Source organism: Sturnus vulgaris, chromosome Z, assembly GCF_052056855.1.
Source record: "Sturnus vulgaris isolate bStuVul1 chromosome Z, bStuVul1.hap1, whole genome shotgun sequence".
NCBI classification, from domain to species: domain Eukaryota; kingdom Metazoa; phylum Chordata; class Aves; order Passeriformes; family Sturnidae; genus Sturnus; species Sturnus vulgaris.
The window spans coordinates 79,490,790-79,515,677 of record NC_142283.1 but is presented as its reverse complement, the minus strand read 5'-3'; the positions used below and the strand labels follow the sequence as shown (position 1 = coordinate 79,515,677).

General features: G+C 46.5%; 2 protein-coding genes across 3 annotated transcripts; one reads left to right on the top strand and one right to left on the bottom strand.

The window, feature by feature from the left end:
• Positions 1-1,599: 1,599 nt before the first annotated feature.
• On the bottom strand, positions 1,600-10,661 carry HAUS1 (HAUS augmin like complex subunit 1). 2 transcript variants are annotated; one of them, XM_014894830.2, is made up of 9 exons: positions 10,572-10,661; positions 9,363-9,537; positions 8,229-8,364; positions 7,139-7,273; positions 6,074-6,197; positions 5,241-5,306; positions 3,972-4,043; positions 2,816-2,863; positions 1,600-1,862 (listed from the first exon to the last, which is right to left on the bottom strand). In XM_014894830.2, the coding sequence occupies exons 1-9, from the start codon at positions 10,638-10,640 to the stop codon at positions 1,803-1,805; spliced, it is 885 nt and encodes a 294-aa protein (XP_014750316.1). In that variant the 5' UTR covers positions 10,641-10,661; the 3' UTR covers positions 1,600-1,802. The 2 variants fall into 2 exon arrangements, with proteins under 2 accessions (XP_014750316.1, XP_088012376.1); XM_088156250.1 differs by having other exon boundaries at positions 1,674-1,862; positions 2,790-2,863; positions 10,572-10,660.
• A 3,909-nt stretch (positions 10,662-14,570) lies between these two features.
• On the top strand, positions 14,571-22,119 carry ATP5F1A (ATP synthase F1 subunit alpha). The gene is made up of 12 exons (XM_014894854.2): positions 14,571-14,726; positions 15,822-15,900; positions 16,900-17,069; positions 17,873-18,046; positions 18,124-18,290; positions 18,420-18,568; positions 19,508-19,659; positions 19,790-20,014; positions 20,115-20,222; positions 20,735-20,879; positions 21,071-21,221; positions 21,893-22,119. Exons 1-12 carry the CDS (start codon positions 14,667-14,669, stop codon positions 21,972-21,974), a joined length of 1,662 nt encoding a protein of 553 aa, XP_014750340.1. The 5' UTR covers positions 14,571-14,666; the 3' UTR covers positions 21,975-22,119.
• The last annotated feature ends 2,769 nt before the right edge of the window (positions 22,120-24,888 follow it).

The window sequence follows — 24,888 nt, the reverse complement described above, 5'->3', positions numbered from 1 at the left end:
GTGCGCTGGGGACAGCTCAGCTGTGACACACGGCTCGGATGCAGCTGCTGCAGATTGTTCTTTCTCGAGTTTCCAGTGCTAGGAAGCAACACGTGGCTGCGTTCGGGCAGCTCTCCAGACAGTCTGGCCCTGCTGCTCTCCAGATCTGGTGCTGTGAAATAGGGAGCAGCAGCCCGGGAGCGGTGCAGCTGCTCCGTGGGTGTGGGGAGGGGAGAACAGCCCCAGGCTCCACAGCTGGCACAGCACTTCATGGCAAGGTGGAGCTATGGAAGTGCCACAGTGCCCAGGAAATCCTCCCAAGCCTGGAGTCATGGTTACACGTGTCAGATAAAGTCTTCTCCTAATCTTAGCCAAGAAATTAAAAAGCAGGGCTAGTAGCACCCTCAAGCCCTCATCTATCCCACCTTTGCATTCCAAAGCGTGATCAACACTCCCTCACATTTTAAACTCTTAAGCAAATCATTCCTAATCTGCTTTTATGAGCTTCTAGTGATTAAGACTCCTTAATTGCCAGGCTATGACCTCCAGTGCCTTACACTGGCTTTCTTGTTACATCATCCTTTGATGTCTACCCAGCCATGCTCTCTTGTCTTCCAAGACAATTTCTTTCCCCTACTACAACAGGAAAATCAGATTATATTAATGTTCTTTCCAGTTCAAACACCATTCCCATGGCCTTCGTGTGGGTTTTATTCATAAGCAGTACCTGTACCTGTAATCATCCCTGCACTACAATAGCTGCTCCAAATTTCACATCAGTTACCTCTGAGATAATTTCTCTTCAGCCAGCCTAGCCCATGAATTTTCCACTTGCTTTTGCCCTCATTTCCTACCCCAGAAAGAGTGAAGATAAATACCCCAAAACTAAGGCAACTCATCCTTTCCTCACAGCTTGATTTAAACACCTGGAACTAAACAGCAACTCCTTCTGCTGTATGAAAGAGGCTGGAGATTCTCATGGGCAGTGGCTTTCTAGGAATCCCTCAATTCTTCCCCATCATAGCAAAAAGAGGACAGAGCTCACAGTTGTAGTATTTTATTGACACTAGTGCAATTTTGAATCTCTCTTCCTGCAGAGCAGTGGAAAATCAACTTTTGCAGTGAAGCAACAGCTCTCATGGCTATAATCTCCTGCAACTCCAATTGCAAACAGAGAGCACCACAATTTGCCTGGATGCTTCCCAGAACAAACAGGCCCATGCTCTGTGTCCTCAGGTGCTACCACTATTTCTAGATTTTGCTATTTCCCTATCCACAGGAGATTTTATGATTTTCGGCTTTTGTACCAAAAAGCTTCTAGAAGCTGGAGTGTGCAAAACCAGTCTGAAAGTGTGGAAGGCTGGTGTGGTGATGGCATGGAAATAATAGGACTCGGGAACCCTCATGGAAGATGACATTTGAGGTAGAATTGTTAAGGGCAATTTGACTTCAAAATCATCATGTCCCACAGTGGTTCTACAAAAATACTCTTTTCAGATCTAGAAAGGTCTTACTGTATATTTTTGTTTGTTTGTTTGTTTTAAAGCTATGCCTGCACTATCCATAGAGCTGCTTTGCAGGCATATATCACAGAGGGAAAAATAACTGATAAAGACAACAGAAGGTTTGGAGGTTATTTAATGAAAAATAGGTAAAGTTTACAAACAGAAGGCCAACAAAAAGAAGAACATAGGAGGAAGCTGACAAGGTAAAGTAAGAATTCTGAAATGGGTTGCTAGTGCAAGTAAGAAGGAAAACAGAAGGAAACAGAAGGAAAATCATGTTCCACGTAGGCCACTTCAGGTGAACTGGGGCTTGCTGGCCTATGTCAGCTCGAAAGGCACAGCCTCGAGCTCCCTTGTGAGCTCTTCGTCCACGGCTTTCTACCAGGAGAGAAAATCAAGAGGAATCAGGGACTACGAGACAGTTTCCACACTCTACAGGTAAACGAACACATCTGCAATGACCAAACCCTGGGAGGCTGTCAGCAGGGATGGATTAACCCCAGTGCTGAGCTGGATGGACTCGTCACTGCAAAGGGCAGACAACCACAGGAAACCTCCAAATGAAGGACAAGCTCAGCTGCCTTTACTCTGTGCCCCAATGTGATTTTGGACACCTCCCAACTCAGAGGTCCTGCCCAGAGGTGAGCTTCCTGCCCTCAGAACAGCCTCAGGCTGGTAAGGGGAGCTTGTACTCCTGAATCAAAAACAAGTGATCTACCAACCCAGGCAGTCTCACCTGGAAATGTGCAAAATGCTCTCACCTAGCTGTGATTTTTGATCACAGGTTTAAGGCTTACCAGTCGTGCCTTATGAGCAAGCAGGCAGTAGCCCAAAGGAACAAAAACAGGTTTTATGGGACTCAAACATGGCCCAGCTCGCTCAGGAGAGCTATGGAAGAACCTCCCAAACAGCTTTATGGTGTTTGGCTCAACAGCCACACCTGCAGATCACACAAACATGGAGGAAATGGGCACTATGTTTTACAGGGGAAGGTACCCACTACAGTCTACAAGGCAGCTGTTGACTAAAATACGGGCCCTGAAGCCCTCTGAGAGTTCAGGAGGAGCAAGGAAGCTTCTGAGACCTACACTGCATGAACAAACATTCCAACAGGCAAAATTCATGGGGATACAGCTACCTAATCCCCACTGATATCACTGTGCCCAACTGCCTTTGCACTTTAGACATCACTCCACCAGCTCCCCTGATCAGTATCTACAACTTCTGCCTCACCAAATTTCCCCATGAGAACACTAAGACTACAGCCTAAGGTGAGTGAATCTGTAATCAATTAATACATATAGCTGCTGGAATGATAAAAAAATTCTTACAAGTTCTTTTTTTGCTTCTTCAACTATCACTCGTGCCAGGGGAATGCTCTAAGGAGATAAAATGAAATAAAAATCAGCATTTCATCAGGAAACAAGAGTCCTTGCACTGTTATAAGAGTCTAATGATAAGCCTCAGGTGAATTAATGGACAATTAATACAGTTTTGTGTATGCACTTCACATGCAGAAGGCATTGCCATTAAAGGCCTAGTATCGATCTGGTTAGGGCAATCATGTACTTTTCAAAAGTCTGGTATGGCCTAAAGTCTAAAAAAACTACTTCATTTTAGGCAATTTTCCAAACCTACCAATCAAGGGACTTGATTTCAAACGTATTTGTTCAAGAATTTTGCAAAGCACAGTAAGTTTGCAAGGATAAACCTCCCTCCCCTCCTGCTGCCTGCACCAGGAGTGAGGCATTGAGGCTCTCCCTTTCTCCACTGACAGCAAGGCTGGAGGAGGCAACTGGAGAACCTAATCCCATTTTAATGTCCTGCTCCACTCGAGGGAAGGAGGAAGCTGCCTCTTGGAGGAAGATGGATTAAAACAGAGCAGCAGTTCCACCTTTTTACCCACAGCCTTTTTTTTTTTTTTTTTTCTCCTAGGAGCAAGACATCATTGCATGAGGGAGATGAGAAACTTGCATTTTCATAGAGCTAAGTACCCAGCACCTTCAAGAGAAATCAAATAAAATAATGGAGAAGCCAGTTTAGAGGACAAAACCTACATCTTGCTATTTCTTCAGGATACTTAAAATCCTGTTCAGAGCTCCAAGCTCTGCACCACGTGCTGTGTCCACCATATTAACAGCCTGATGACAGTTACAGCTAAAGTACTGGCAAATCTCAAAAAGTTGGTTATACTAGGGGATTCCTTTTCTTCCATATTTCTTTGTCCAGTTTCTACCTAATTGACCTGAACACTAATTTACACAGCAAATCTGTCTACTATGTTAGAACAAAGTTTGCCTGGCAATTAAACTTGATTTCTTGACTCTGATTAATAAACAGAGATTAAGTCTTTGGTCTGCATCATTAACAGACCTGTAGGACATCTATCTGTCCACCAAAGCCATCACAATGATATCCCTTACATTCTGAAGCCTACTAAAATTAACCTGATCGCAAATACAATATAATAGTGGAATAAATATTTACAAGAGGTAAATCATGGTAGGATTTCAGTTCCCTCTTCAACGGCTCCAATTCTTTCTTCAGTGCAGCAAGTTCCTGCAGAGAGAGCAAGGCAGATCATATTCTAGGGAATTATTTGTAGAACTGATGGAAATGAGTGAGATAGATCCACAGTTATCTACAACATTTCAGAATTTGAGAGCTTTCATCTTGTATAAAACACACAAGAAACTGAAGTTTTGCACATGCAGCAGGAGACTCTCCCTTATGCTTATCAAGGGGAAGTAATTTCTCCTTAGGGCTGCAAATTGAGTACCTTCCACAGTCCTGCACTTTTTCAAATAATTGAAGTTAAATAAAAAAGATAAAGTCATTTTTGCTGCCCATTTCACTGACGTCTTGGCAAAGCAGCTCCATAAATGTCAAGGAGTCAAACCTTACCTTATGCTTGGGCTCTAGAAGATGGCAAGGCTAGAAAATTTGCCTGTGGCTTTTTGGATGTAAATTTCCAACAAAAATTAGTTCTGGCCAGTACCCTCCTGTAACACTGGGCAATGTGCGCAGTGCCACCCAGTGCTGGTTGGTGAGAACCACAACAGAGAAACCAGGAAATCTATTTTCACTGCTCCACTCGAAAACATACAGGAATAGACAGAAAAATTAATGACGAGAAAGACTGAATTCCCACTACAATAACAGCAAAAAATATGAAGATGTGTTGAGTGCACAGCAATAAGCTGTAAAATCTGTAGTTACTAACTCAAGAAATGTGCTTTTTCTTTAACATATGTTCCACTAGGCTTACAATACAGATGAAAAATGGTATATTTAAAAACACAACCAAAAAATAGCATATAGTGGTTCAAAATTTGGGTTTCATTAGACCTTATCCCCTTGTTTGAAGTGTTTGGAAGAGATTTATTTCACACAAAGTAGAAAGAATCACATTAGTCATTCTATCAAGAAACTGCAATACACAGGTAACCAAGTAATGGCATTTAGTCTACAGAATATCCACTGTTTATAACATGGACCAGAAATAAAGGAGGCAGATCTGTTTTCAGTGGCAGGGAATTTATTTTGTGGAAATTCTCCAGTAGATGCCTCTAGGAGAGACAAACCCACCCGAAAGAGCCCAGTTCATGGGAATCCATCTACAGGATTTCTATTTGTGCTCCATTTGGCCATTAAGATTTGTTCAGGCAACCAAACAGCAAACTACAGCTCCTGAAAGCACCCAACAAGCAAGCGTGTCCCACTGTAGAAACATCTCTCTTGTACCCAAAAACCTACCTCAGATGATTTCACGAGGGCCTCGTGTGTCAGGGATTGATCCAACCCCATGTCAAGAAGCTCACCCTGCAAACAGGAGAGGGCACAAAATGCAACAAGAAGGAGAAAGATTTCATTATTTCCTTCTGTTTTTATCTAAAGAGGTGGAGAAGAATGCAGGTTGTCCACAGCAGAAACGTGTGCTATGTGAGCCACAGCTATAGCTGGTGTACAAAATGAAGTGCTGCTAAAATTCGTATTAAGAATAACAAGTTTTTCAAGAAAAGCAATGGGAGAAGGGCACACGGCAAGGCTGAAGAAAGGCTTCTCAGGAAAATGTCAATTGTAATACAATACTTTCCATTTCGTATTTGTCAAGGAATCAGACAGCATCCAAGCGTTAAATAAGGCATTCACATGTGCTTCATCATTTAGGGAGGGTGAAGGAGCAGGCAGTAGAACTTCTGCTTTCTACAGAAGTTTAGTCATCCATTCTTTTCAAAAAATGGGTCATACTTATTACTTTGAGATACAATCTACCCCAGTGAATCAGCTGCTTTACTGGTAGCTGTCTGTGTTCTCTTGTAACTCAAAAGAAAACCACCAGATAATCCCAGCTAACCAAGTTTCTCAGGGAATGAGGAGAGAGCACTGTACTGAACACAGGATGCGCTGAGGAGAGATCAGCAGGGACAACTGAACTATATTTACATGTTGTCCTGTTAGCCCCAAAGTCCCCAGTCCTGGGTTTTAGGAAGCTTATGGGATGTCTCTGTAACTACAAATTTGGGCTCAACCAACCACGGCTGTGTCATCCCATCACAGTGCATTGTAAGAAAATTCCTCCCACCTACCTCAGCTTCCTTGATCTTTATTTTTAGGTCCTTAGATTTATCTTCCAGGAACTTCAAATTCTTGGATCGAATCTCAGCTTTGGCCTTTTCTGCTTCTTGAGATTCCTTTAATTTTTTAATATCCCTTAAAAATAATATGAAAAGAAAAAACTGTTACATTCAAAGATATACCAGTATATAAACACTGTTACTTATCTATGCTCAAGATAAGCCCTGCAGTCCAACCAACACAAGAAGGAAGAAAAAGGAGAAAACCTCGTATTTCCCTGTGAGATTTTCCAGTGGAAACATATACAGCTGTTACCTCCAGAACCCCACAGGCCACGGAAAATAGTGGCAAAGGGGAAAGCCATATGCCTAAAAGCAAAAGGTAATAGTCTTGGGCATAATTCCCTAACTCACTTAGAGACCTGTTACACGAGCTAAACCTCAGATCAAGAAGAGGCAAACCTGCACAAAGCACACAGGAATCAATCCATATTACTACTTTAAAAGACCAAAAATACACCCCACAAATAATTAGACTGGAAGAGAGCAGTGGAGAGCATCCAGGCCAACCCCCACTGAAGGCTGGGGTGGATCCTGCTGTGCTTGGCAAAGCACTTCAGATTACATGCTCCAGGGAATGGACTTTACACTAATTTTTTTAGTTATTACTATTATTACGTCTTCTACACACTGGTTAAGGGAACTTCTTACCTGGGAATGGTTTTTGTTTTGCCTCCCTCAGTCTGACTACAGAGCTCATGCTAAATGTGCTAAGAAAATCAGATTTGCCTTCAGCCTCAGATCAAAGCAACCAGTAGAAGATGTAAACTCGTATCTGAAAACTGCTTGTAGATCACTTTTGCTTTAAAATAATGGGTCTGATGCTTTCCCAGATCTCTTTCAATTACTGAAACTATCCATAACACATGGGTTTTGGAAGATACTTCCAAATACTTTGGAGATATGTCAAACCCCTAAAAATTCAGTTGTCCGCATTAGTTACCACAACCAACATTGCCCAAGACAGAGATCACCAGTATTACTTTAATCTTTCACTCCTCCTCATCCATTACTCACTCCTCTAAGTGCTTTTCTATCCTCAGTGCTGAAGTTAGTTTTTTTGTGAGGGTCTTCAATTTCAATTCCATTTCTTCGTTTTTTGATTTTGTTTTATACAGTTCCGAGGTCATGTCATTGATGGCGCAGAAGAAGCTGGTGAAGAGAGAATCGGTGGGAATGCTTAGGAGTCAACTCTTCTGAAAGTCAGATTTATTGTTATTCTTCTCTCCACACTTTAAAATAATGACTTAGTTTCCTCCTGATGTTATGGCAGGAGCAAATTAAAATAAGACACTAAGGAAATTTGCTTTCATAACTAAACACAGATTTCCACATGGAAGGGAAAACAACCCAGCAACCTGAGTAAGTGAACAACTGGCACTCTGGTGAATAAAGCCATTGGGTTTGAAGCCACCACGTGCTCCACTCGCGGCTTGCCTCACTGCTTTTGAGAGAAACTGCATTCAGTGCCTGAAAATGCACAGTCACAAGATGAGTTTCTTCCCAAGTGGCCCAAAGTTCTTCCCCCTCCAGGTCAGAAAGAGAGCTGTAAGAGCCAAGATCCTAAGTATCACATAAAAATTGGATCCCAAGGCAAATTTTGCCCCTTCTCTGCTGCAAGTGCTGCAGTGCCATGGGCCAAAGCCATGCTAGGGAGAGGCCCAAGGACACCAGACTAACAGATGCCATTTCTCCATGGCAGAGAGAATCTCCTTGCATGAACTGAAGCCAGATGAGACAGACAAACATGAGGAGATGAGGCTGGAAGACCAGTCAGAGCTCCCCAGTCTTTGCCTAAGTGTGAACACTGCTGTAGCTTGGGATACCTGGCACAACAGTTCAACTGGCAGCAGCCTGCAGCCACTGATCACGAAAGCATGAGAAAAAGGAGGGATTTAACTCCATCCCAGGTGCTTCTCAGGCTTCAGAGCCTTCCTGTGCTGGGATAACCAAGAGCTAGCATGCTCAGTTTTCATGCACTCCAAAACTGCCCAAGGGGTGAAAAACAAGCCTGACAAATAAGATTCCTAGTGCCAAGTTTGAAGCTGCTGACGTGAAAAATCAGAGGCAAACAGCACAGACTATGATGCAGAGTGTGAAAAATTACCTGGTAAGAGACGTGTCCTCCACTTCGAGTTCCATTGCACTTTCTACCAGGTCAGTGAGGTCTGCGACAGCTTCTTGGGACAGATTATCTTCAGAAAGACCCAGCCTTTCTCCAAGAATATACTGCCAGTACTCAGCTGGAAAATATATACAATCCAAAGTAGTGATTTCTTTAAATACTACTGCTCTCCTACGGAACTCTCCAAATCTAGAACCCAGTCTCACACAGGGAACTTGGCTACCTGCCTGTTGTTGGGGGAAAAAGACACTTTAAAAAAAAAGCTTAAACATGCCAAACTGCTGCCACATCTCCATCTGTCATGAATTCAGTGTATGAAGGGAGAAAGCACTGCTCCACTCCCTCCCTGACCAGTCTGTCTGACATCAGACAAATAAGAGCTCACTCTTATGCTACAGCAGTGAGCACAGGCAGGTCATCTCCCTACAAAGCTCAGCCTGAGCCTTGTTTGTGGCAGACCCAGGAAGTCTGTCTCCATCATTTTTTGTTTAGGGGCAAGGCACTTGAAGGAACAAAAACCAAACATGTTTCCTTACAAAAACGTCTTCATGGGTACTATGTCAGCCTTTGTACAGAAAAGTAAAACTCCTTCCTGAGAAAAGCCTGTGAAGGGACAGTCCTTTACTATGTGTGTTTAAAATATACTACAGTCCCCTGAATCACTCACTTGCTCAAAAAACCCAAACAAATCATAGAATAGTCACTCTAGGCAGCTTAAGCACAACTTAATCACCTCAATGTTGTTTCAGGCTTCTCTAGAGCTTTCTTTAACAGTGACGTAGCACTAGCTCAGACTCTTGAGTGAGCTGCAGGGACACTTCCCTCTCTATCCAGGCAATATTTCTATACTGTGCTATCCAGCCTAGAGGACTAGGAGGTTTTGGCAATTAACCTGCTTGTCCACATTTATGGCATGCTCAACATGGCTTAAAAAATTGCCCTTGACCAATCGTATGTCACTGTAAATTGCATGTGATGCATCGTAGTAAAAACTGCATTAAAAAAAAAAAAAGCTGAGTCTGTTTCAATTTTATATATATTCCTAAGTTTTTAACAAACACAATCTTCAGGATCACTCAGAAAAGCCTGACTTGAGAAATGGAGCTTCAAACTCACTTTCTGCTTCATACTTGGCCGTCTGGTCCTTCATGTCCTCTATCAGCAATGTAACGTCCCTGTCTCTCCCTTCATTGCACTCCATAACTTCATGCAAAATATCCACTGTCCTTTCATTCACCTCATACTGTGGAATAGGCGCATCCCCGTATATTTTCTTTAGCCATAAAGTAACCTGCCAGAGAAGGGAGACAAAAGAGCAAGCAATCATGTGAAATGACAGAAGACAGCTGATAGATGTGAAAAATGTAAACCAATGCAAACTCTGCATTCCTGAGGAGTAACTCCTATATCAGTCCAGGAGGCATTTCCCTCTTCTTTTAACAACCTCTGTGGTCTAGAAGACTATAATACATCCCTTTTAATCTCCTCCATTTCTTTGTACACCTGCTTATCTCCGTGTGATGAAATTTTATCTTCTTATTCACATGACCTGTCGGCTCGGACACAGTAATGCCCCAAGAAATGTTAAATGGGTATTTGGAAAACTGGTGAGCACTGTGTTAAAGTGTGTGGGATAAAGCTGCCCAAGCCATCCCTGGGAACAGTCTCTGTGGGAGAGTGGGAGTGACCACGATGTGCAGGCACAAGCCCTGCAAAGCACGTGTACCATCGGAAACAAGGCCAGAAATAAGAGATCAACACAGCGCTCTCAGGTAGGGCTGTGCTTGTGGAATCACAGAATTGTTTGGTCTGGAAAAGCACTCCAGGATCATCGAGTCCAACCACTCCCAGCACTGCCAAGGCCACCGCGGACCTGTGTGCCCAAGTGCCACATCCACACAGCTTTTAAATCCTTCCAGGAGGACTCCACCACTGCCCTGGGCAGCTGTGCTAGGGCTGGACAACCCTTTGAGTGAAGAAAATTCTCTAATATCCAACCTAACCAGATTAAAAAGGTTAGATTATGACCAGTAATAACAGAAGAAGAATGCAAGTTCTACACCGTGTAAGGAACATAAACTCTTGCATAAGCCTGTCTAATAAACCTGACGGAGAAGGGACGCAGCCGTATAATTTTAAAATACTTTTTTTCTCCCTAGCACCCCCTTCCTCACCCCGCGGCCGTACCCGCACCTCAGCGACCTACACAAGCAGCGGCGGAGAAAACCACGGCACCCTTCGGCGCCAACAGCACGAACGACATGTGGTGTGCGTGTGGGGAAAAGTGTGCCGGAAAGAGAAAGCGATCCCCGCCGGGCCCGTTACCCGAATGAGCTTCTCCTCGAAGAGCCGGTAGTCCGAAATTCCCGCCGCCGCCTCCGCCGCCGCCGCCATCCCGCCCGGAGCCTGCCGGGAGCGCCGGCTGAGGGCGGGGCCGCCGCCTCAGCGCGGCTCGCACCGCATCGCCGGGGAAATAATAACGGAAAAGGGTTTAAAGGTGAATCGGAGCGTTAAACGCTCTGAATAGAGCTGTCTGTTGGTTAAGGGAGGATGTTAAGGAACGCCAAGCGAAGCCCAAACAGCGGCAAAACAAAAGAGATGCAAGAGGAAGACATCAATATGTACAGCAGGAAGCTGCCTGAGGGTGCTGGGGGCAGGGCATGGACAGGAGCCCAGGGTGCCCAAGTGGGCGAGAGGCCCCTGGGCTGTGGCAGCCAGGGTGTGACACAGCCCCAGGGCAGCGCTGTCCCCTGTGCTGGCACTGCTGGGACACCTGCAGTGCTGGGGACAGCTCTGGGCCCCTCAGGACAAGAGAGACACCGAGGGGCTGGAGCGTGTCCAGGGCAGGGAACGGAGCTGGGGAAGGGGCTGGAGCCCCAGGAGAGGCTGAGGGAGCTGGAAAGGGGCTCAGCCTGGAGAAAAGGAGGCTCAGGGGGGACCTTGTGGCTCTGCACAACTCCCTGACAGGAGGGGACAGCCGGGGGGGATTTGGGATCTTATCCCAGGGAACAGGGACAGGAGGAGAGGGAACGGCCTCAGGCTGGGCCAGGGGAGGTTTAGATCGGATATTCAGAAAATTGTCTTCACAAAAAGGGGTGTCAAGCCTTGGACCGGGAGAGTGGTGGGGTGTTAGTTATTCACATCCATGTGGGGTTTGTTTTTTTTTTTTTTTTTTTTGTCAGGGGTTTTCACAGAAATTAAGTGATTTCCAAAATAATCAGAATGGCAAGAATTGCTGAAGAATCACATTTGGTACAATACATGCCAAAGTAGCTGAGGATTTTTCACTTAACCTTTTCAATTCACAGAAGGGGAATCCAGTGGAATCTGTGGCTTTACCAACCTCTGGATCACCAGAGGGACCAGTCTCACTGTTCCTGAGTTTCAGCACCTTCTCACTGGCAGCCCAAATCCTGTCTCACATATGGGACATAAAGTCATCCCCAGCTGCAGATTGAGAGGTGGAGGTGATTCTGCACCTATGCTCAGGTGAGAGCCCACCTGCAGAGCTGCCTCCAGCCCTGGGCTCCAACAGCACAAGGACGTGCAGCTGCTGGAGCCAGCCCAGAGGAGGCCACGGAGATGCTGCAGGGCTGGAGCCCCTCTGCTCTGGAGCCAGCCTGGCACAGCTGGGGCTGCTCACCTGCACAAGAGAAGGCTCCAGGGAGAGCTCAGAGCCCCTGCCAGGGCCTGAAGGGGCTCCAGGAGAGCTGCAGAGGGACTGGGGACAAGGCAGGCAGGGACAGCACACAGGCAATGGCTTCCAGTGCCAGAGGGCAGGGCTGGATGGGATCTTGGGAAGGAATTGCAGGCCCTTGCACAGGGTGCCCAGAGCAGCTGTGGATGCCCCAAACTTGGAAGTGTTTTGGCACTGTTGGACATGGCTTGGTGTAGTGTCCAACCCTTTAGGGGAATGGAGCATCCAAGATTCATAGATGCTCATGGTCAAAAGGAATGACAAAAGTCAGTGTTCACAAAAGTTTCCAAAGTTAAATTACACACTTAGCATGGAAATTAATGTCAGTCTCTGACCTGCTCATATAAGCCTATGCAGCAGGATTTTGGATAAAGGGGTAGGGTGAAAGGGAAGAAGGATTAAAGAGGGGCAGAGAGGAATAAAGAGATCACCAGGCTTGGCTCCTGTTGATCCAGCTGGTGGAGTGTCTCGGGTTCTGGGGTGCCTGCACATGTAGTCTTGGTGGGGGGACCTTTTATGGACGAGTTTCCCTGCCCTGGAGGTAACTTTCTTGCTTCCTATGCAAATTTATCATCTGCAGTTCATTCTTCTAGACCTTTCTGGAAATGGGTTGGAGGGCTTTAGGAGTCTCTGGAGGTCTTGATTCCCTGTACAGTCCTAGACCAGTTCTTGCCTTCATTCCTGTGCTGTGCTGTGCTTGTCTCCAGGAACTAGAAAAAGGATGTTTGTTGCAGAAAAACACAGCCCTATCTCTGAATGACCTCCAACCACATCCTCTTCTTCCTCACTGTGTTTCTACCTACAAACCTTGCTTGTTAGCAAGAGTCCTTGGTTGGCTCCATAGTTACCCAGCTATTGGTGTTTGAGGCACACCACCTCTTATCTTCTGGGCTTCTATACTTGGGGAAACCAATCAGATTTAATCCATGAAACAGATAGCAGCTAACAAGTGAGCTCTGAGTGATGTCCATGTGTTAAGAGAAAACAGATTTTTTGGTAGAATTGCCTTGTCAAGGTTTAGGGCTTGATATACTTCTAAGATCTCAGACCTAGGGGGAGGTTAGCAAAACTTGGGAAGGAAGGATGTACCATTGATAGTGGGCACAAAGAACACAGAGTTTATAGGCCACAGGGACATCTGCTTGAACTTCCCAGATAAGGAAGAAATAAATGCAGTGAACCCAGCGCTTGTGCTGAAATCAACTCTGACTGGGTAGACATTCTGGCAGGGGGAATCTGTGACAACTGACCCAAGAAACCCACCGAACCAAGAGAAGAGAAAGACTGTGCATGAGAAACAATATAATTGTTAGCCAACAGAATACTAATTAATAAAAAAACTTTGTAACACATAGCCAGTGAACACTACTTGCTTTGTATGCTAAAATGTATAAATGGTAAAGCTTTTTGGTAGTTCTGGAAAACCACTGAGCACCCAGGCTTGCACAACCCTGCAATAAATATTCAATGTCTCTCTTGTGTGTGTCATAATTGGTTTATTGCACAACAGGTAAGGAATCAAATTTTGCAGACAGCATTGTCACTGCTCCATCCCTTTCCCTACCCCTGATATGTGCCCCACCAGATTGGCACCTCTCAAGATTTAATCAGTAGCTGTAGCAGGACAATTGTGATTAAGCAGCTGCATATTGTGAGCATTGTGTGCTTGGCTTAGTTTTTTAAGGAAATCAAGACGATTCCAAGAGGAATGGCCTGTTTGGATGAGAGCCACGAGTGACTGAAATCAGCAGGACGGAGCAGTACCTGGGAGAAGAGTAATTCTGGCAGTGGGAGACTGTGGCCAGCATCTCATTGACCACCAACCCAAAACAGACTGACTAAAATGAGAAGCGAGAGATCTAACTAGGAAAGAAGGGTCTGAGTGGTAATTAATTGAAGTGGTATTTCATGGAATGGTACTAACAGAGAAGGTATGCGGTTTGTAACCAACGAATGCTGACGCCTTTGGTTGTTGAAATGTACGGAGTAACGTTTTGATGATGGGTATCGTAGACACGTAGCTACCTGCTTTGTGCTAACTAGAAAAGCAAATAGAAATACCTCGCCTAGTGTGTGAAATGGCGCTGCACACCGGGGAACGGGCCCACGGGGTAACATTTCTGTCCTTGATTGTGTCCCTGTCCTTGTCCCCGTCCCTCTCCGTGCCCCTGTCCTTGTCCCTGTTCCTTTCCGTGCTCCTACCCTTCTCCGTACCGATGTTCCTGTTCTTTTCTGTGCTCCTACCCTTGTCCCTGCCGATGTCCCTGTTCCTTTCCATGCCCCTGCCCTTGTCCCCATTCCTTGCCGCACTCCTGCCCTTGTCCCTGTCCCTGCCTCAGTTCCTGTCCGTTTTCCTTCCCGTGTCCCATCTCCGGTCCTCCCTCACTCCCCGCCCCTTCCGCCCGCTCAGGGCCATTTCAAGGACACCTCCCGCAGCCGGATTTTTTTCCTAAAGGCCTCATTTAAGTTTTTAGAATGATTTGTATCATTTTTATTACCTTTCCTACATACTCGTGTGTAGACAGACAGATATATAAATAGATAGGCGCACGCACTCCAACCAGGGGCACGGGAAGCAGTTCCGCGCACGCCCCGCCCCGTGGGCGCGGCCTCGGCGCCAAAAGGGGCGTGAGGCGCCGCCGCCATTTTGTGTGCAGAGCGCGCGGCCGGCCGTCCTCAGCGTCCCTCAGCCTCCGCCTCCCCCGGGACCCGCCGCCGCCGCGATGCTCTCCGCCCGCGTGGCCGCCGCTCTCGCCCGCTCCCTGCCTCGGCAGGCCGGCCTGGTGAGCACCGTGCCCGCCCCGGAGCCGGCGGGGACGCGGCGCTGCCGCCATCTTGGGGGCCGCGGTGACATTGAGGGTGTAGGGGGTGACATTGGAGTGTGGGGAGGGAAGCACAGAGTGTATTGTCAGCGCTGTGGGGCAGACCCTGCTGAGGAACGGGATGTCCTTGCCTGGGCTCGGGGTAGTGGCTTAAAGCTGCCAGGGCAAGGCCAAAGTTGTGAGTGTGAGGTGCGAGGGGGGGGTGAGGGTTTATCCTGTGTTTGTGAGGAAACGGAGGGTGGGAAGTGCCGTGAGGATCCAGTCATGCCAGTGTTTCCAATAAATATGAACGGGAAAGAGGCCTGCCCGGGGTGCAGGGTGTTAAATGGCATCAGCGTTGCTGCATGGTGCTGCACTGGGAGCCTTGGTTAAGGTGCAAAAGCATGATCTTATCACTCATTATCACGGATCTTTTTTTTTAGTGTTTAAAATAGGGTCTTCGCAGGAAGGGTGATTAGATATTGCAAAGGTCTCCAGAGGGGGGTAGAAGAACCCCAGAGGTGTTTAAAGATATAATGCACTTAGTGCTATGGTCTAGTTGCCAAGGTCGTGTTTGGTCATAGGTTGGACTCAATGATTTCAGAGCTCTTTTCCAAAGTAATTGTGATTCTGAGGTATTTTTGTTACAGTGCTTTGTGTTGTTTTTTTCTTTCTATGTGTGTTAACGATACCAAAACCCCTGCTGTTACATTTGTGTTAGAATACACAATCTTCTCTCTGTGCAAAACCCTGAGGTGCAGTGATTTCTTTATGCCCCAAGGTTCTCATGTTCAGCACAGAAAAGACAAATGTGAGGAGGTTTCTCTTTGGGGACTGCTGCAGCGGTTGATGGTGACATCAGTGCACTGCAGAAAAATGCAGTGAGGGATTTGGAGGAATCTCCTTCATTATCTGTCCTTTCTTAGTAGTGCTGGAGTTGGTTCCAGAACTCCATAGCTGTGAACTTAACTCAAAGCTGAGATGCATCATATGCAGCTCAAAGATGTGTTAATCTCTCAGCATTTTTTTGCACGATCAAAGAAATTTTACAGTTACTGAAACAATGATGTATTTCAGGTTTCCAGAAACACCCTTGGTGCAGCATTTGTTGCTACAAGAAACCTCCATGCCTCCAAAACATGCTTTCAGAAAACTGGTGAGTCTGAGAAAGGTTTTGACTGTGGTTTAAGAATTTGGTGTCAGACAAAAAGGAATTTATTATGGTGGTGAGCGTTGGTTGACGGCACTTTAGGATATTTATGCTTTGAGGGTATTTAGGTGAACTGTTTCCTGGTCAATTCAGCAAATTTCACTTTAATAACTTGGCAATGCCCCCAGAGCAGGGACTGGCTGTATGGCTGGCTTACATAGTGTACCTGCTTTGCTCGGATTCCAGTCACCTGCAGCATTATTTGAAAAAAAATACCCCAGGTTAGAGTTGCCTGTAACAAAATGAAGGAGTGCATGACTTCTCCAGGCCTGCCTGGGTTTGACCTTGTGCCCTTGAGCACAGCTTTATTTTGCTGCCAGCAGTCTGGTGTTTAGAGAGGACAGCTGCACTGTGTAGCCGTGTCTTTGGCAGTGCTTCATGCACATTCTTTTAAGTGGTTTAAGGTGATTAAGGGGCATACTAGGAAATAAGTTTTACACTGTTACTTACTGTTTTTTAGCCGATGAGGTAACAAGCTGTTGGAAGTCAAATTGAAGAAGTGTGGAGAATATATTTTTATATCTTCTATCAAACAACTTGATACTGAAACACAACGAAGTTCCTTTATGTAGGTGTGGATCTTGGATTACAAATCATTTGGCACGTGTTCTGATGTACCCAAGGCTAAGTTACTGCTCTGCAAGTAGGCCTGTTGTGCCTGGGCTAAGGCTGGTTAGTTAATCTAGTTGCTTTCTAGGGAGAGAGAGCATAGGATATAGTCAGGAAAGCGGGCAACTACACAGCCAGGCCAGGTTGAAGCTGGCTGGTAATGATGAATTGCATCTGCTTTTATTACCTGGAAATACAGAGGCTTTACCTCAGTAAAGGTGTTGCTAGTGAGACTTTGTGGCACAGCTGAGAAAGGGCACCCTGTGGATTCGAGGCAAGCTTTCTGAGTGCATATTGTACCTTAACGTGCCAATCTGATTTCACATCTCTGTCCAGGTACTGCCGAGGTATCCTCTATCCTAGAGGAGCGCATCCTGGGAGCTGACACCTCGGCTGAGCTGGAGGAGACCGGCCGCGTGCTCTCCATCGGTGATGGTATTGCCCGCGTGTACGGCCTCAGGAATGTCCAGGCAGAGGAGATGGTCGAGTTCTCCTCTGGGCTGAAGGTGAGCTGTCACTAAAGGAGTTCCTTTAGCACAGAAATAATAAAAAAATAATAATAATAATAAAAAAAAATAAAAAAATAATAAGAGCATGAGACTATCCTTGGAGGTACCACTGTGAGCATTGCATCGTCTTCATTGCAACTTTAATGTGTTGCAACTGGTGATGTTAAAAAAAAATTAAATTTGTAACGCTGCTTTCAGTATCAGCATCTCAGCCGACATTTGAACATTTGAGCTGTATTTGTTTTTACTTAGAAAGTAAAAGGACTAACCTGGCACTGAATTTTTTCTTTGGTTTCAGTGTCTTTTCTGTTCGATGCTTAGTAATGACCTCTCTGCTTCAATACATTATGCAGTTTGTTGGCTTCTTGTAATCCTGTCAGTGGGTTAGAGTTAAAACCTGTTTTGAGAGTACTGTAACATCTCTCTGAGCGTTTTTAAGGACTCGTTTCATTTTAGGCAGAGGAGAAACCAGTCTTTTTCCCTTGTCCAGCTTCTAGGAAAGGGAGTAATGTCGTACTTGAACCTTGCTTACCCTTTCTATTCTTTTTAGAGAAACAGTTAGCTTGAGTTCTAGGCTGCTGGGGTATAACTACCTGGGGTAAGTTGAAAACTTAGGCAAGTTCTCTAGCCCATGTGGAAGGAAATAGACACTTTGTACATAAAAGCTGAACCTTGACTGTTGTCACAAGGTTGAGGTAGATATTGTAGGATTTTGTACACAGTGAAATAATCATATCAATATTAAAGTTTTTATGCATGTCAGCATGGATTTTCTCAGGCTGATGTGATCTCTGTTCCAGGGCATGTCCTTGAATTTGGAGCCTGACAACGTTGGTGTTGTCGTGTTTGGTAACGACAGACTGATCAAGGAGGGGGATGTTGTGAAGAGGACTGGTGCCATTGTGGATGTTCCAGTGGGAGAGGAGCTGCTGGGCCGTGTTGTGGATGCCCTGGGCAACCCAATTGATGGGAAGGTAAGTGTAACTGGGTGTTAGTTATCTTTGCTTGTATCTGTGTGATACAGACCTCAGCAGCTTTTTCTCTCTTTTAGGGTCCTATTGCATCTAAATCACGTAGGAGAGTTGGCTTGAAGGCCCCTGGGATCATTCCCAGGATCTCTGTGCGTGAGCCCATGCAGACTGGGATTAAGGCTGTGGACAGCTTGGTGCCCATTGGTCGTGGCCAGCGTGAGCTGATCATTGGTGACAGACAGACTGGGTAAGTTAAATACTTGAGCCTAAAATATTCCTTAAACAGAGTCTCAGGTACAGTGGAGCTGGACACAGGGTTGGATAGGGGCAGGGAGAACCTTGGGCAGCTAAACTTACCAGCCTCTCTGTTCCACAGGAAAACTTCCATTGCAATTGACACAATAATCAACCAGAAGCGATTCAACGATGGCACAGATGAGAAGAAGAAGCTGTACTGTATCTATGTTGCAATTGGCCAGAAGAGATCCACTGTTGCTCAGCTGGTGAAGAGGCTCACTGATGCAGGTATGGATTCTGGGAGATGGTTGAGTCTGGCACCTAATGACATCCTGTTCTTCTTGCAATGCTCAGTACTGCTGTGACTGCTCCTGGCTGCAAGTGTAGGCAGAAATCATATTACATGAGTGAATGACTTCATTTTGTGAACAATAAATCTTTATAGTTCTCTGGGTGGAAAAAACCACCTTTTTGCTGTATCACGGTTAGGAAGACTATTCTGAGGCCCCCAAACTGCTGAATTGCTTCTGGAAAAGTCACCTTGTCGTTTTAGGTTTTTTTCCCAGCAGAGTTAAAAGCTTCATCTTGGCCATCAGGCAGGCCTGGTGACAAGCTGTGGCCTTCCAAGTTGTCGTGGACTTGGCATTTATCCCATGTGTTCCATGTGCCAGTCAGTGTGAATGGCAGGTGGAAATGTGGTGAAGAGCTTTCACTGCCCAAACACAAGGCATTAAACGATAGCATCTCTTCAGAGCCAGTGATCTCCATGGCCAAGGCTCCACATTTACCAGAGCTTACAGGGGATCATGCACTTGGCCCTCATGCTTGGTGATCCTGGCATCTGTCACAGAAAAACCCACATTTTAAGGACAGTAATTTGTTTGAGACCGTGTCACAGTGGGTTGCACGGTCGTGCAGCAGCCAGGAAAACCATGGGCTTTAAGTGTGAGCTTTCTATAGAACCAAAAGCTTGTCTTAGTTTTAAGCTTTGTTTTAAATAGGAAAGAAGTCTGCAAATGTTAGATGTTAGCTGCCACAACTTTGCTCTTGAGACTGCCCGAGTCAGTTTTGCTAGCAGATGTGTTCAGCTGGTGTGCTGAGCTTTCTTGTAGCAGGGTAGTGACACTGCTTGGACTTGCTTTAGCACTGGTACTTCACATGCTTGTTGTGTTTGCTGAGTTTGGGCACGATGACATAATGCATAATGGTGTCTCCAATCCTTTCCAGATGCCATGAAGTACACTATTGTGGTGTCTGCCACAGCATCTGATGCAGCACCCCTGCAGTATCTGGCTCCCTATTCCGGCTGCTCCATGGGGGAGTACTTCAGAGACAACGGGAAGCACGCGCTGATCATCTATGATGACTTGTCCAAACAGGTCAGGAAACTTTAGTGTTAGGCCTTGTGGTGTTGCATTGGCGTTTGCAGCTGTAAGAACACCTCAGGTTTAGAAATCTGAACAGTTGAGTTAGGTGCTGAGCTCTGAAGGGTGTCTTTGCTCCATGCAGGCCGTTGCCTACCGTCAGATGTCTCTGCTGCTGCGCCGCCCCCCTGGCCGTGAGGCCTACCCAGGTGATGTGTTCTACCTGCACTCTCGCCTGCTGGAGAGAGCAGCCAAAATGAACGACTCCTTCGGGGGTGGCTCTCTGACCGCCTTGCCTGTCATCGAGACTCAGGCTGGTGATGTATCTGCTTACATTCCAACTAATGTCATCTCCATCACTGATGGACAGGTAGGGCTTCCTCACAGCCCAGTCTGTGGAACTTCGTGGCTGGTCTCTGAGGAGGCCTCCAGGCTTCTGAACAAGATAATGATACAATTCTATCCTGCAGATTTTCTTGGAAACTGAATTGTTCTACAAAGGTATCCGTCCAGCCATCAACGTTGGTCTGTCTGTGTCCCGTGTGGGTTCTGCTGCTCAGACCAGGGCTATGAAGCAGGTAATTGAGAAATTGGTGTTCCTCCTCATGCTAGAGATGAGTGGTGTGTAGGCCTTCCAAGCCATTTCACTCTGATGAGCTGTGAACAGAGGGAATAAAGCTTTGTATCTCTTAGTGCTATGAAATTATGAAAGAACAAACTTCAGAGATGTCTTTAATGCTTCCATTGCCTGCTGAGAAAGGCATGGGAGAAAAGGAAATAGTATTTGCATAAAGATACAGGATTATGTATTGATCGCTTATGATTAGAGAATGCTGTCTTAACCACAGGCATTTAGTCCAGACATAGAATTAGATTTAATGTCAACGGTTGCTGTTTTAGGGGAGAAACAGTGTACTTACAGTAAAGTGCAGGATTTTTGTAATGTTTACAATCATCTGTCAGTTTTTAGATTGACTTGTCTGGAATGCAAGGCAGAGCTGACTCGTGACAACTGTCAGCTGCTAGATAACCTTCAAGCCGCTAGCCACCCTTGGTGGTGATCACAGTGGCTGTGACTTGTGCCCTGCAGGTGGCTGGTACCATGAAGCTGGAGCTGGCTCAGTACCGGGAGGTCGCTGCCTTTGCCCAGTTCGGCTCTGACCTGGACGCTGCCACGCAGCAGCTGCTGAACCGCGGCGTGCGCCTGACAGAGCTGCTCAAGCAGGGCCAGTACGGTGAGTGCCCTGCCCCATTAGTGCCTTGTGCTGACGAGGCTGGGCTTGGTTAGCGTTTATTGTGTCTGTTCTGTGCACATGGTAAATGCAGATTTGCTTGAACCATGTACACGTGGTCTTCCAGGGACTCTGTAGTCTGTTACGTCCTGATGGAAGAGTTCCAGTGGTGTTAATGCTGTCTTTTCCTGCAGTTCCCATGGCGATTGAGGAGCAGGTGGCAGTCATCTATGCTGGTGTAAGAGGTCACTTGGACAAGCTGGAGCCCAGCAAGATCACAAAATTTGAGAGTGCTTTCCTAGCTCATGTGCTGAGCCAGCACCAGTCACTCCTCTCCACAATCAGGTATGGTGGTTAACCTTGCTTTATCCCAAGGATATTGATGTCTGGAGTGCAGATAATAGTCACTGAACTGCTAATTTAGTGTATCCTAGATCATCAGGCGTTCAGCTGGATGTATCAAAACTGGGGGTTAAATCAGCCTTCCTACCACCCGCCTTCCTCTTAGGAAATGCAGCTGATGCTTAAAGTGAAGCTTCTTGCAATGTGTCTGCTCTAACCTGTTCCTGAAATCACTTGATTGAATCAGTTCCCATATTCCCAACAGCTTTGAGCTGTTGGAGTGCTGTGGGTTAAATGCCACTGAGTGAACTGCTGGGGATTGAGTATTTCCATAGTCCTGCCCTGGAAATTAGTCCTGGCTTTTTTTTTTTCATGAAGAAAATCATATGCCTTCTGTATCTGGGGCACAGCTCTGTAGGTTAGGCTTTGTTGGAATATATGTGGCTGTGCTGAAAGAATTTGTGAATAAACGCCAGTTCTTAAAACAGGACTGGCTCTTCTAGGAGAAGTATATTCTATCAGTGGGATGGTGGCTTCATGCACCAAAAAAATGTGTTCCTTTATCTACTGAATTCGTTAGAAATGGGGGGGTTTGTTGTAAAGCTTCTATGTTTATCTCGGGATTGATCCTGTTTTGGTTACTATGTCAGAATTTAACTGAACTCTTCCCACAGGACCGAAGGGAAGATTTCTGACCAGACGGAAGCAAAGTTGAAGGAAATAGTCACAAATTTCCTGGCTACTTTCGAGGCATAAACTCTTAAAAGTGTTGCAACACACCACGCTGTTGTGACCCAGTGTTCCAGCTCCGTCAAAGACGAAAGCATGTGCGACTTGAATGTACAGATCTCGATGAGAATAAAGGTTCCCGTGTAAAAAGGTTCTGTTCTGAATGTAAAAATACTGTGTTCTCAATGATTGTTTTTTTCTGTACTTCTGACTCACTCTTGAGCCTGTAGAACCACGGAGCTGAACTCTCCTGGACAGCCCTGCTAGAGGAACTCTGGAAATCAGGGTCATCTTTAATGGTTGAGTGGGCAAACTCCCCTGACGTGAACCAGGAGAGTGGCAGAGCTGAGGGACCTTCTCAGTGTTCATCGTTTATGCCAGGTAGCTTATCCTGCAGAAAGGCAGGATAGGCAGCTGGGGAGTTAGCTTGGGCTGTCTTGTCACGAGGACAACCAACTGGATTTTACAGGAGTCTCTTAACTGCCTGACACTGACAGAGCATTTATTGGAATCTGACTGACCCATCCTGGTGCCTGGCCTTTGGAACACTGGTCCTTGTGTGTCATGATGTAGCTGTCACAGTAGTAATAGCTAGAGATTTAAATCTGAGAATTCCAGAATGGTTGTGGAGAGGACCTTGAACATTGTCTCGCTCCACCCTTCTGTCATGGACCCTTCTGTCTCCTCACCTTCGACTATCCCAGGTTGCTCCAAGCCTGGCCTTGGACACTTCAGGGATCCAGGGGCAGCCACAGCTGCTCTGGGCACACTGTGCTGGGGCCTCACCAGCCTCACAGCCAGGAATTTTTTTCCAATATCCCATCTAACCTTGGCCTCTGTCACTGTTAAGCCATTACTCCTGGTCATTCTAGGCCCATATAAATAATCTCTATCTTGTCAATTCTCTTTAAGTACTGGAAGGCTGCAGTTAGGTCACCCCAAAGCTGCCTCTTGTGCAGGCTGAAAAATCCTAATTATCTCAGCAAAGGCGATCCCTCTGCTCACCTTGGTGCCTCCTGTGGATTTACTCCAGCAGCTGCACGTCCTTGTGCTGTTGGAGCCCAGGCTGGAGGCAGCTCTGCAGGTGGGCTCTCACCTGGGCACAGGGGCACAATCCCCCCTGCCCTGCTGCCCACGCTGGGGGATCAGCCCAGGGCAGGGGGGGGGTTGGGGCGGGGGCAGGACTGCTCTTGATGTGTACCCTGTCCCCAGTTAATTTCTGTACAGGAATGTCCTGCCTCCCAGTTCAAACCTGTGCAGTTACAGGCAGCTGGAAACATTCTCGTGCAGTTCAGGCTAACGGGCTTCTCTCGTTAATGGCCTGAGTGCTCTGAGAGAGCGACCTCTGCAGCACTGGGCAAAAATAAACACACACTTGGATTCCAGAGATGGCAGATACCTTTTTGGGAACAGTTAGCGCTGTGCTCGAGGAGGAGGGACTCCTCTGCAGATCTTTGGTTTTTGACCATTTTTTTTTTACCCCACAGCCCCAGAAAAGGTGGCTGGGGGCCTCACAGGTGTGAGGGAATACTGCTGTGGAACTTTTCTGCTCTGTTCTGCCCAACATCACTTGTTCTTTCCAGGACAGCTTTTACAGCTTGTGACTGTTTCTGCCCAGTGACTAAGCCCTTATCACTATTTGATGTTGCTGTGCTATGCTTTATTTACGTGCTGCTGTAGTTGGAAAGCCCTGAGCTCAGAGGTGTCTTAGTCCAAAACTACTCAGACATTTATTTTTTTTCTAGTAATGTAAGATAAATGTTCCAAAGTTCTGGTTTCTGCTCTCTTGCTGCTGTGATACAGGAAGATGGTAACTTCCTCATGGAAGCACTATGTGCTAAATTCATCCAGTCGGGTCAGAGTGAAGGTCAGTGGGTGAAGGTTCTGGAGGATGCGTCACAGGTCCTGAGTGGTGCCATGGGCTGCCCTGGCTGAGGGGTGGGGCTGGGAAGCTGGGAAATGGTGAGTGGATCACAGAATCCCAGAATGGTTTGGGTTGGAAGGGACCTTAAAGATCATCTATATCCACTTGCTGCCATGGGCAGGACACCTGAGCCCAGGTTGCTCCAAGCGCCATCCAGCCTGGCCTTGGACACTTCCAGGGGAGCTACAGCTGCTCTGGGCAACCCCAGCCTCACCATCTTCTCTGGGAAGAGTCTCTTCCCAATATCCTGTTTATCCCTGCTGTCTCTCAGTGGTAAAACGTGGTCCCTTGTTCTGTTACTCTGTGCCCATGTCTAAAGTCCCTCTCCAGCTCTCTCTGAGCCCGTTTAGGTACTTGATGCTGTGGATTCATGGTGATGGATTGTTTTAGTCTCCCTAAATCAGCCTCAGGTTACAATTGAGCAGACTTACTTCATTAAGTTAAAAATGCCCTTTTTTACATTACTGGCGTGTTTTAGCTGTCTCTGTGTTCAAGCAGAGGAAGCAGTTGAGTATCGTGGGTGTGATGGAGGCATTTCAGTACATAGTGTCCGACCTCCACTTTCATATTTTCCAAGCATTGCTCAGAGGTCCCTCATGGAGTGCCTTGTGTCAGGCAATAACTCCTAACAAAGCTGCGGCATGGGATGTGTGTGGTGAAGGAGGGCTGTGTGTGTTCAGGAGAAGCTGGGGGGCTCAGCCCGGAGAAAAGGAGGCTCAGGGGGAACCTCGTGGGTCTGCACAACTCCCTGACAGGAGGGGACAGCCGGGGGGGTCGGGCTCTGCTCCCAGGGAGCAGGGACAGGACAGGCAACAGCCTGCAGCTGTGCCAGGACAGGTTTAGACTGGATATCAGGAAAATGTCTTCACCTGCCCTAGCACAGAGTTTTCCTGCCCTAGCACAGGCTTCCCAGGGCAGTGGTGAGGTCTTCATCCTTGGATTACAAAGTCCTGTGGATGTGTGGCACATGGGTTAATGGTGGGCTTGGCAGTGCCAGGTGAATGGTTGGACTCGATG

Bases quoted from the DNA above. Each gene is read 5' to 3' on its own strand.
- HAUS1 (XM_088156250.1), bottom strand. From the start codon at position 10,640: ATGGCGGCGGCGGCGGAGGCGGCGGCGGGAATTTCGGACTACCGGCTC. The intron at 9,538-10,571 runs GTAACGGGCCCG...CTTCTCTGGCAG, and splicing joins TCGAGGAGAAGCTCATTCGG to GTTACTTTATGGCTAAAGAA. The intron at 7,274-8,228 runs GTAATTTTTCAC...TCTCTTCACCAG, and splicing joins GAGGACACGTCTCTTACCAG to CTTCTTCTGCGCCATCAATG.
- ATP5F1A (XM_014894854.2), top strand. From the start codon at position 14,667: ATGCTCTCCGCCCGCGTGGCCGCCGCTCTCGCCCGCTCCCTGCCTCGG. The intron at 18,569-19,507 runs GTATGGATTCTG...AATCCTTTCCAG, and splicing joins GAAGAGGCTCACTGATGCAG to ATGCCATGAAGTACACTATT. The intron at 20,880-21,070 runs GTGAGTGCCCTG...CTTTTCCTGCAG, and splicing joins GCTCAAGCAGGGCCAGTACG to TTCCCATGGCGATTGAGGAG.